Raw genomic sequence first — 12,502 nt, forward strand, 5'->3', positions numbered from 1 at the left:
GACTGATGGACCAAGAATTGGAGAGAAAAACCTTTCATTGGAAGAAGGCCCATGAATTATGATTTTCAATTTGACGAGAGCGCTCGCTTATCTAATATGAACAAGGGCAATGTAAAGCAACAGTAACTATACTCATTCAAATGATTGTAGTATTAATAGTGAAGGCCAACAATTTCATCATACATTGAAATATATGCCAGTCTTATATTTCATTCTTTACCAAACCAAACTAAAAACTCTCAACCTCTACAAAATCTTCATTCTTCAAAGCATTCTTGTTTGAATGAGACATGGTTTGATGGAATGTATCATTGTAATGATATCAATCTTAAGAATTGATCGGTGATACTCGCATGTAAACTTCAAATTATGACAAAAATTAAGAAGATATAATGAATTGGGGAGAAATACCATCATTATCAAATCAATTCTATTAATATTAGTTTAATACCCTGAAGAGCATCATCATATTATTGAGTTACGAATTTGACCAAATATTCTTATCATAAATTATTTAAGTTCAGTTTCATTTTTTGATATCCAATACTATTTATTAATTATTATTATATCAATATACATATTTGGTTTACTATTATTGATACATGCTATAATAATTCATGACTCAAATATATAATTTTTTCCCTTTCATTTCCTATATTTGAACAAAATGTTTCATTTATAGTATGGAAAAAAAGATGTAAAAACATGTGTCACATCGAGACTTTCCTTTTCCGGTGGACAGAGTGGCTTTGGTAAATTTTACCTTCCAGTTCCATTTGGTGTCAGTATTAGTTGTTGTTATCGCCATTCCTTACGCTGCCAGAACTATTATGATCATCTTCTCTCTGCAAAGCACAAATAAATAACATTTTTTTTTCCAACAAAGTAAACAAGTGGAACAAGACAATAGGTTAGAGCATATTACTAAGAATGACATTAGGGGAGTTTAAGGAATTAGTTGGTAACTTACTAAAAAGTTAAACCAGTTATAAGGAGGGTGTTGGGCTTAGTTTGAAATGGCTTAACCTTTCCTAATACTTGCTCGCGCAAGTGTAATTTAAAAAAAATCAGCTCAAATATAAAGTAAATTAGAGTTTGATAAATTTCAATCTTATACGTGAAATAGATTATAGTATTTGGAAAAGTAATAATAAATTGTTGTGATTTAGCTATAGTGATTAAAGTAGGCGTAATAGCTTTGTGTAGTTCACAATGCAACTAGGTAACTCTTAAGTAATAGCCCAAGGGCTACTGTTCACGGCTATTGATTTGTGCTAAATACTATCTGACATAAAAAAGAACTAATGACCGATACCGAATAGTAAAAGCACAATTACAGCCCCTTGGCACTACATCTCTAAGATGTCTAGCGGTGTACAGCAAAGAGTTCGGATAAAGATTGGCTATGAAAGGGAGTTCTTTTCTGGACAGATCAGTGGAATTTGATTGCCTCTTCCGACTCCCCTAAATTATACAGCTTATCTAATAGCCCAAGGGTTACTGTTCACGACAATTGGAACCCTGATTCTATTTCTTGGTTGCTTGACATTAGAAGAAACCTGAAGGAGGATAAAATCATAGAATTGCTTGAGCATTTGTTTTCCAAAATTGTGCTAAATGAGAGATCGGAAGAATGGAAATGGATTATGGACTCCACATCAAGTATCATGGCAAAATCTCTCAATCTAGAACTTATTGCTCATAATCCAAGAAAGAAAAGGCCTCTTTTTTATTACATTTGGAAAGGATCCTTCCCCAAAAAATCCAAGTTCTTTCTATGAGAGCTTGCACAAGGAGTAGACAGGGGGGATAGCCTTTGAAAGAGACTTCCTACCAGTTCACCTCTCCAAATTGGTGCTATATTTGCAAAAAAAGTGGGCAAAATCAAAACCACCTCTTTATATCCTGTACTTTTGTGGTGGACTTTTAGAGCCAAATGAGGGAGGCATTCAGCTCAAAAGACCTTTTTGGCAGTCATCTTGGACCCTCTGGCACTATATATGCTGTATGCAGAAGTTCTGGCTGCTCTGGAAGGAAAAAAACCACCACACTTCCAACAACAAAGCTATGAGTTGAGTACTGGTTCTGATTTCAGCTTTTTCTTGGTGTAAATCCACTCATCATTTCAAATCGCATTATCAAGAGAAGTTACAATATACTAAAATAGACTTTCAAGAGAGATATCCTCTCCCAAAGTCTCACAATGGAAACTCTCACTAAAATGATTCCCACCTCTAAGGACACTAGCACCCTCCTATTTATAACCAAGACACTCCTAGCTAATTTATCAATATTATACTAATATTATCCATATACCCCTAACTAGTATTTTCACACAAAATCTATATGATTATTACACTCTAGATACTTTCTTGATGATGCTTCAACTTTTTCTGAATTTAATTCTAGTTTATTTTTGGAGAAAGAAACTCCAACGAAAATTTAAAAAGATTGAACCAAACAAAACACAGCCAATCACCTCTGTCACAAGAACCATACCAGAAACAGGAATACAAGTCACACCCTACCTCATTAGTGAAGAAATACCTCCAACAACTACTGTTAATCAAATGAGAACAACTAACTTTAGATCGGTAAGCACCTCTCCTCAGTCCTTAGACCTATCATCGAAGAGTTTATTATTCATTTCAAGCCATATATTCCACAAAAAGTATTTTACAGTATTAACCCAGACTTCCCTTCTTTCCCATTAGTGAAAGTACCAGTGAACATATCTCTCGCCAACTTGACATGCATTGTGGATAATCTATATGTTTCCCACTCTATGTACATTTTTGTGGCTGTTTAAATCAAAAGATGAGTTAAATCCTAGTTAGGGCTGAGTGATGCATAGGTTGTTATCATACTGTCCTGATTGTACTTCAATATCTTTTATGTTTCACAATGTCCATTGTGGTCTTCAATAATTAATTGGTTAGCCAGGCCTGAGAGTTATACGAGACCTAGTTTAGACAAAAGGTAGAGTTCGTGGTAACTGGAAAGCTTGCAATACTTAAGCCATTTCATGAAATTTTTGTTTCCTACCAATATATATATATATATATATATATATATATAAGATAATAACTTAGCCATTTAAGCCACCTTATCCAGTTCTCAAGGTAGATCAGAGATTCATAACTAAATCAGATTTATTAAGCATTTTAGCTCTTTGAGCACATAAAAAGAACATCCAAGATATAATAATGAGCAATTTGGATATTATTACCTTCTTTGTTAGACCATGAGCTGACATTATTTCATAAAACTTGCGCATGAGCATTTCTTCTTCTACCTGAAATATTAGAATTCCAATTACTTAAGCACTAGCGACAGAACCAACAACCTTCAAATATTAGCCCGAAATTCCAGGAGTTCTCTCAAAAAGCAACGATTCATCTCAAGAGCTGATATTACAGACTAATAAAATAAAACAATATTACATTGATTTTGAATTTTCAACTGCATTAAATGAAGACTCGTTTGCATATGTGAATACCAGTTACTTCTCTTTTTTCTACACTTGTAATAACAAGGCAACATGACAACGGTAAGTTACTTCAATGATCCAAAAAGAAAATACTTCATCTTGTAATCCTAATTGATTACATCTGAAACTAAGCACACTCAAATGTTGTTGGCAACCTACCTCCCAGGCTCTCTCTTCATAGTACAAAATTATCATAAAAAACCATATCAAAATCGATGAAATACTGGTAACACTCAAAAAACTAAAACAACATTATAATTGCAGTTTCTAAAAGAACTATATCCAGCAATCAAAACAACACAAGTTAGAGGTCTACAACCTTAAGAACTTAAAAAATGTAAGTCAAATGAAATAAAGTCTCAAACTGAATGAAATATTCACGGATGCCAGTCAGGTAATTACGTAAAGACAAGAGTTATGAAATCATAGATGTATTAATATGTCAGTTTCCTTCCAAATTTTTCGGTAAGGTAAAACCTTAGAAAGGTGTGCAATACAGCTCAAACATTTGCATTAGAACGGACTCAGATAAAATAATATTAAATCAGTAAAACAGGTTCATCAAATAAATTATAAATCCAGAGAAAAAAAAAAAAAAGGAACCTGAAGTTTATGTAGTTCATGGGACATTGATCTATAAGCATCCATAAGAAACTCATCCTGCTTCTCCAAATGCCTGCACCATAAAATCAGAAGTTAATGATCACTGATCGGCATCCAATATCCAAAGATACTAAAGGGATTACAAAAAAAAGTTCGTTGAAAAGAACTTACTTCAAAATCTCTCCTGTGTGCTTGGGGTCCATTCCTAGAGCTTTAGACTTCAAGAGGATCCAAAACTAAGATTTCAATTTTTCAAAAAACCACTCTAAATCAGTGATGAACATGTAGAAGTTTGCAAAGCTTAAAAGGGATTATTTATTTAGATTGGTTGGACGAGTTTCATGAAATACGATCCAGTAAGAAAAAAACAAGCAATTTGAGGCAATCAGATTCCCGTTTGTGACATCCTCCATTGAAAACAACTTTTAAACAATAATGTAATTGACATAAAAGCATCCTAGAAATACTGGAACACAAACAAGAACTCGAAGTTATTATCAAACTAAAATTGCTGTCCAACATTCAGATAGGTGCGAACAGAGAATAGTACGATGGTGAATAATACTCTTCTACGACACTTGATTCTGATTATCGGTAAGAACTCGCTATTACATTAACATAATAAATCAATTATCTGACTGAGATTGGCAAGAAAGTGGATTCTAACTATGACAAAGCAAGATATGCTACGCTTTGCACCCAAATTATCTCGTCTATCAATTGATTAATGGCTAAGTGAATTAGAATGAGAAGGCGGAAGCACAAAGCGTTAAGAATAAAAATGAAACTCACTGTCGCCAGTGAACAGATTGGCTTCTGAAATCTGGCAGACGCTCCACGCCGGCGGCAGCGGCGATGACGGCGATATTGAGGGAGAGCGACGATGGAGGAGCAAGGGAAGCGGAGAGGTCGGTTTAATCACTGAACATAGGAGTTATGAGTATGGATTTTCTAACGAAAGGTTAGACAAAAATTATATATTTTTCGTTTTTTTTAGACAATATATTTTTTATTTTAGGTTAATTTACCATGAATATGAAATGCATTGGAAATTAGAATTGAAGTGTTTGAAAATTGGACTATTGCTGTTTCGAATAAAAAAAAAGGAAATTGGTTATTGTAAAAATAGTCTCCCTATATTTTAGTTTGAATGACACGTTTTTTTAATATAATAATTTTATATACAATGAAAATACCTATTTTATTAGAAAATTTTGAAAAATAGAAAAATAGAAAAAGATATTTACACAAATAGTAAAATTTAATTATAGTTGTAATAGACACGGATAGAAATGTTTAACAATGATAAAAATTAATGGAAGTCTTTTATTGATATTATCAGTGATAGAAACTGATATAAGTTTACATTGAGGTTGATAAAAGTTTGTTAATGTGTATTAGTGCTTTTTCTTTTACTATTTTTGTAAATAGTTTGACATTTTTCTTACTAAAAATTTCTCATTTTATAATTGTAATTAATTTATATTTTATGTTTTCATATTGTATAAATGTAGGGAATATATGTTTTTAAAATTTGTTTTCAGATTTTATGATCGTGCAAAATCTAAAAACGAGATTATATTTTTAAAGTATCTACATTTTGGATTTTAAATTATAAAATGTATAATTATATTAAATAAACATAAAAATATTTAGAAATACAACATGTCATATTATAAGTTCAATTATTTTTTTTAAAAAAAGAATTTACAATATGTATTGTAAATTATATAATATTATAAAATAATAATTGAAATGTTTTTTTAACGTGTTCGTAAATAAATCAATAAACATCTATTGTCAATTAATATTTAATAGATATCTATAGTTATGATTTATAGAGATAGAATCATGGTTTAAATTAGAATATAATTTCTAAATATGCTGTGAAACACATATCTAGAAAATGAAAATATAAGTATGAATAATTTGTTTTCAAATTTCCTATTAATAATATTATCAGAATCCGATAAGTTTTAGATAATTTGAAGTTAGCATTTTACTTTTATTATTTTAAAATACAAGATTTAAGTTAGTTATCTTGCGCTTGAGGTTGAGTTTGAAAGTTGTTTTGTTATATTAGTTTTTTTCCTTTTTTAATTTTCCGATCAATTTCAACAAGATTTGGGTTTTTAGAACTAAAGATTTAAAATTGAAAAAAAAAAAAAAAACTTGAATCTCAGTTAATTCCAGTAAAATTAGATGAATTCCGAGCAAAATCCAACAGAAATTCATCAATTATAGTCAATTTCCTACCGGAAGTCATGGATTCTGATCAAATTTCGATCGACATTCAAGAATTTCAATCTCAATTCATGATTCTCGCCAAGATTCATAAATTTCGATCAGATTTATTGTTTTTAGAAATCAACTGCTGTTTTTTTTTTCCTTTTTAATATTTTTGTATTTTAAATAAATTATATATTTGTTTTTTTTTAGATTTTTAGGATTAAAGAAAAAAAATCATCTTAAATAATCCTTTTAGGAAATTTCGTTAAAGAAGTTTATACACTTAGAAAAAAAAAGAATTATTTGATTCAAGAGGATTGCATCAACTGAAAATGTGGAACAAAAGTCCAGTTTTACAATTTCTCAGTCAATTTTAATAGGTAAAGTAGGTAAAAATAGTTGATAAATATTTATTTCTGTAGTATTTACTGAGTGAGAACATAAACCTCATTTCATAGCTAGGGTGTAGATGGTCCCAATGGAAAAAATTTCATGGACCAACCCAAAAATCCTTAATTTTTTAAGGCTCAACCCAATCCAATCCAATTTTTTTTTTTTTTTTTTTTAAATTGAATTTTGACTGCATTTTTTGTGGGTCAATAAAACTTCGTATTTACAAAAGTGAACTAATTCTAAATATATTAGATTAATTAATAAAAATTTAATAATAAAAAACATATAATCTATGCAAAATTTTAGCATTTACATTAAAATACAACCACCATAATTCAATATAAACTTCAAAAGAAACTTCCTCAAATAATTCAATTCAATGTTCAAGTTCAAATCACTACTCAAAATATTTAAAGTCTACAAAAGTCCAAGTTTTTGAGTGACTTTTATTCTTCATCTTTGGTCTTTTCACCTCTCAATGCCTGAAAAATTACAAATACATTAAACTAAGAGGATCGTTTATAAGTAATAATAATATTTGATCTTATGGTAGTAAACCTTACTATTAATATCATTCATTATGCTCCAAATCTAATTCCTTATTTCAAAATAACAGAGGATGATGAGCTCTCTATAAAACAAATCATGCAAAATTAAATATATTAATTATTTGAGCATGATACATGTTAGATATGTACAATAAAAATTCATTTAATTACTTAACTCAACATTTTCACAAGTCTCTAACTCTTCAGGTTGTGGATGGAGATCTAGTAACTTGCCACGAATCCAATTTTGTGTACATATCAAGGTCTCCACTGTTTTTGGAGTCAAAGAACTTCGAAAGGAATCAAGAATTCTCCCTCCTGTACTAAACGCAGATTCAGAATCGACGATAGATAAAATGGGATATTTGTAGTCATTCATTTTCCACCCGTACAATATCTCAAAATCATATTTATTTCTATAACCTTGTCAGACAAATAAAAAGTCAAATAATTCTCCACTTCCAATGAACTTTCTTCTTCTTTCAATCTCTTAAAAGTTATCCACGAATCATCTATTTCTTCGTCCACCCTATGATCATCTTCATTTATAATGACAGTCTTTGATTGTTGAGAATCATTGGTACTATGACTACCTCGAGACGAAGTGTTATGTGATTTGTAAAAGTCATATAGACGATACAAATATAATTTCACACTCTCAACCATATTCTTAACCACATCACTGTCATAAACATTGGAAAGACAATAATTCAAGTACTTTAACTTGTACCGAAGATCAATCACTATAGCCACAAACGTCAATCTATTCATTTTTTCAAGCGAACCCCAATACTTATCAAACTTTGTCTTCATATTCATAGCCATCATAATTAAAACAGAGTTGGTATTGTTGCTCCATTTGTTTAAAGCAAACTGAATTTTATTAATTTCCTTATAACCAACATTAGAAGTCACACATGAAGATCCACTTATCGTTGTGGTGGTTTCATAAAACCTTTTTAAAAACTTAATAAACACACCTATAGTCAACCAATCAGATGTACTTGGTGGCCCCAATCTTTTATTTCCACGATCATCTTCCTTGAAGTAATCAACAAAATCTGAGTTCTCTTTCTTCTGCTCTAAAGTTGTAAAAGCTTTCTCCAATTTAATTGCGTGTTCAAGCATTAAATAAGTAGAATTTCACCTAGTTGCCACATCTAAACAAACAAGAGATTTACACTGAATTTTTTCTTGTTTCACATAAACTTAAAATTTTTCCATTCTTTTAGGTGATGATCGAACATATCTCACAACATTACAAACACTGGAAATAGAATCATGCATATCTTTCAGTCCATCATTCACAATAAGATTAATAATGTGGGCACAATACCTCATGTGTAATAGTTCTCCATCTAAAACAACCGATTTCCAACTTTTAAGTATTCTCTTTGTTGGAGTTGATGCCCTAAAGTCATGTGTCCCGTAGTTTGTAAACAGTATGTACGAACACTTGTGTTGTTAATATATGATATTTACTTCACATCTTGTATTTTGCTCGGTTAATTGTTTTATTTGCTTTACCACAAACCAATAAACATAAAATCCCTAGATATCTGTATGTGACTCAAGCATGTATGTGGTTACGTATAAGTGGATCATGTCTTGAGTGATAACGAAAATGGTCTGTAATAAATGGATAAAGGAGGGAAACCTTATCGTTGTAACGCTATGGATGCGACCCGCTTTATGGAATGGTCACAAGTGTTGTGACTTGTCACTAATGGTCTGATCCTGATCATTCGTGTTGAGGACATGCGAGCGGGGGCGTCCTATACAAAGAGTTTGTATAAGACCTGACCACGAAGTGTTAATGTCTCGTTATATAACACCGTTCATGACAGAAACTTCACTTCACTAGGATGACCATAGGTAACATGACCTCAATCCTGAGTGAGTTGGGAACTCCTGCTATTGAGGGTGGTCCTTTGATTTTTATAGGTGTGAGTGGCCAGGTCGCTGATTCAAACCTACCATTTTGGGGATTCGTCTAATTTGGGAGCTGAGAATTTAGCTACGCAAGATGAAATTCATTTCTTCTCCGAAGCAGGGGTAAGTAGATAGATGGCTCCCTTAAGGGTTGATTCCGGGGCTTGAACGATATGGCGCCACACACCTTCTCTTGGACTGAGAGGTGTTCACACATAGTTGAACTATGTTGTATTGTTCATTAGAGGAATCAGTGGTACTTAAGGAGTGAGATGTAACTACAAGGACAAAACGGTAAATTGGCTTAACTGTACTTACGAGCATCTATGAAGGGTCATCGTACTCATGATTGGTTATATCTGATGGACACAGAAATATATCTGTGGTAAGAAAAGTTCGGTTGTTGGTCTTTAGTGGAATCACTGACAGTTAATGGATGGTGGATCTCGTGGCTAAAGAGTTCAGTCAACTATTCAAGCTTCGAACCATAGGTCCATTAGGTCCCCTGGGTAGCTTGGATAAAGTCGAGAACCAGTGTTTGGGTTAATTTGAAATGTTCAAATTGACAAGAGAAAGTTCAATTATATATGATATAATTGGACTGGTTAATTATATATGATATAATTGGCTAAATGTATGAGATACATTAATTTGGAGGAAATTAGATATAAATATGATTTATATAAGTAGATGAGAAAATACTATAGTAGATATGTGATATCAAACTATAGGATATAAATATAATATGATTATATTTATCAATTAATTGATTGATTAATTATATGATAATTAATCAATTTTTCCAAATTCGGACGTGGGTAGTGGACAGCGTTGGTTATGGTAACTGGTGGGTTAAAAATGAAAAGAGTTTTCATTTTTTGTATAGTGCATTCATTATTTTCGACCGCCCAATAGAAGCTCTTCCGTCTAAACGATCGTTTACCTCATGATTTCTCTAAACGATCGTATACTTTTATCTAAACGATCATTCAGCTTTTCATACACGATCGTGTAGCTTTTCTATACGATAAGCACTTCCGCTATACGATAGCACAATATTATCTTCCACTTGCTTATCGTCTACACGACTCGTTGTCCTCTGTCCTCTACCAAACTCACCAAAGCCCACTCTTTAGGTTTTCACTCCGAGGATACCCAGGGTTCATTAGTGGTGGTGTCGTCCCCGCTGCAGTGTTCGTGTTCGTATTGATCGTGCTATTGCAGTTGACATTCCCGTCGAGTATTGGTAGATCTGTTGGAGGGATCCGCTGCTTAGGGTTCAGAAGTTCGAAGAGAGTCTTCAACTGATATGGAACCCTTTCCCTATTATTCATTTTGTTCTGAGCATGTCGATAATTAGATTAATGTGCATAACTGTATATGTGAATGTATATCATTTGTATGTCGGTCACTGTGAAATTGGAACGATCTGAACACGCTCATAGAACTCTCGATTTGAGATCCTTCACTCTTAACATAAGAAATAACCACATCATTAGAACTTGCATTATCAACGGTGATGGAATTTTTTTTTTTCAATCCTCCATTCCAACAAACAACTCTCAATCATCTTCCTAATAGTCTCCCTTTATGATTAGTAATTTGACAAAAACTCAAAATCTTCTTATGCAAAACCCATTCAGAATCAATAAAATGTGCAGTGATGACCATGTAGTTCACATTTTGTAACGAAGTCCATATGTCAGTAGTAAGACAAACTCTTTGAGAGTTTTTAACTAGAAATGATTTCAACTTTTTTTTTTTTCTCCTCAAAATAAAGTTGATATACATCTCTAGCGATTGTGACTCTCGATGGAACATCAAACTTAGGACACGAAACACTACAAAAGTGTCTAAAACCCTTTGTCTCAACAAATTTGAATGACAACTCATTCATAATTATCATCTTAGTGCATGATAGTCTACACGCTTGTTGGCTAAACAATGTCATCACAAAATTACTAGCATTGACTCATTTCCATCATTTGAAGGTATAGTTTGTTCTTTTTCTTCTTCTTTATATGGGTACTTTTTACATTGATTTCTTAAGTGCTTCCATAAAGTACTAGTTCCACAAATATTACTATCACATGCGTGATCTTTACCACAATAGTTATACTTGCATCTTGCTCCATCATTAGCACTCGCTTCCATTTTTGTGAAATGATCCCATGAAGTTGGTTTATTAGGTCTCTTTCGATTGGACTTGGGAGGTAGGGGTGGTATATTTTTAGGAGTTTGGTTAACATTGGGAGGGAGAGGAGGAGGATACATTTCATTATTACCGATTCCACTTGCATTACCACTATAAAATAAATGAAACTAGTAACAACTAATTATACTTACCTATACAAGTAAAACAAAAAAAAAAAAAAAAAACAATCACTAGTTTCTCAACTCTTAACAACTCATGTATAAAGATCAATCATCAATCATGACGACTTTGAAGAATCTAACTATTAACGAGACACTGTGAGGTTGAACAAAAATTAATTTATTAATCAATCTACGTTTGAATGGAATAACGATTTGTTCGGTTAAATAGACAAGCAAAAGTATCTAAAATTCCCAATCCTACCTAAAAAGCAAAAGACAATGCGATTTGTTCGATTAATTTATTAATCAATCCACGTTTGAATGGAATCACAAATCCCAAATAAAAATCCCAAAATTAAATAAAGAAGCAAAAGTACCCAGAATAAAAAAATGTACCGAAAGCGTGAGTTAGTGAAAGCGAGGGAACTGAGGGGAGACCGGACCGGAAGCGTGAGGCATGGGCCGGAGCGACGAGGGGACTAAGGCGCTCAGACCGGATCGAGCGATTTGAGACTGAGTGAGGCTGAGAGTAGTGAGAGGAGGGTTTTCGTTTTCGGAGTTCAGACTGAGACGAGGGCTAGCGACTGAGACTGAGAGGAGGATTCGAACTTTGGAGTTCGGACTGTTCGGTGAGGGCGAGCGAAGCGACTGAGTGAGACTGAGAGGAGGGTTTTCGTTTGCGTTTCGCGACGTGAGGGCGACTGGGTGAGGCCGAGGGAGGGCAACTGACTAGCAAGGCAAGGGTTTTCTATTTCTTTTCTCTTTTCTGCTTTGTTTTTTTTTTTAATATATATATGTGTATGTATATGTAATATGCGAAGGAGCGTCTGCGTGAACCGGTTTTCTACTTTGTTGTATATGTAATATGTAATATATATATATGTGTATGTATGTATATATATATTAATATATATATGTAACGAGTCAGGTTGGGTCAACCTGACCCTAAATGTGAGCAACCCGAGACCCCGGACCTTAAAAATTAAAAATT

General features: G+C 32.7%; 1 protein-coding gene and 1 long non-coding RNA gene across 2 annotated transcripts; both read right to left on the reverse strand.

Annotated features, from left to right (window-relative positions):
* Nucleotides 1-513: 513 nt before the first annotated feature.
* LOC120090017 lies at nucleotides 514-5,056 on the reverse strand. Its single transcript, XM_039047496.1, has 5 exons — nucleotides 4,886-5,056; nucleotides 4,265-4,329; nucleotides 4,094-4,166; nucleotides 3,230-3,295; nucleotides 514-845 (listed from the first exon to the last, which is right to left on the reverse strand). Exons 2-5 carry the CDS (start codon nucleotides 4,294-4,296, stop codon nucleotides 789-791), a joined length of 228 nt encoding a protein of 75 aa, XP_038903424.1. The 5' UTR covers nucleotides 4,297-4,329; nucleotides 4,886-5,056; the 3' UTR covers nucleotides 514-788.
* A 2,000-nt stretch (nucleotides 5,057-7,056) lies between these two features.
* Nucleotides 7,057-12,295, reverse strand: LOC120090139. The gene is made up of 2 exons (XR_005485432.1): nucleotides 11,908-12,295; nucleotides 7,057-7,197 (listed from the first exon to the last, which is right to left on the reverse strand). It is a non-coding gene; the product is annotated as an uncharacterized LOC120090139 (long non-coding RNA).
* Between the last annotated feature and the right edge of the window lie 207 nt (nucleotides 12,296-12,502).

Source organism: Benincasa hispida, chromosome 11, assembly GCF_009727055.1.
Source record: "Benincasa hispida cultivar B227 chromosome 11, ASM972705v1, whole genome shotgun sequence".
Classification (NCBI taxonomy): Eukaryota; Viridiplantae; Streptophyta; class Magnoliopsida; order Cucurbitales; family Cucurbitaceae; genus Benincasa; species Benincasa hispida.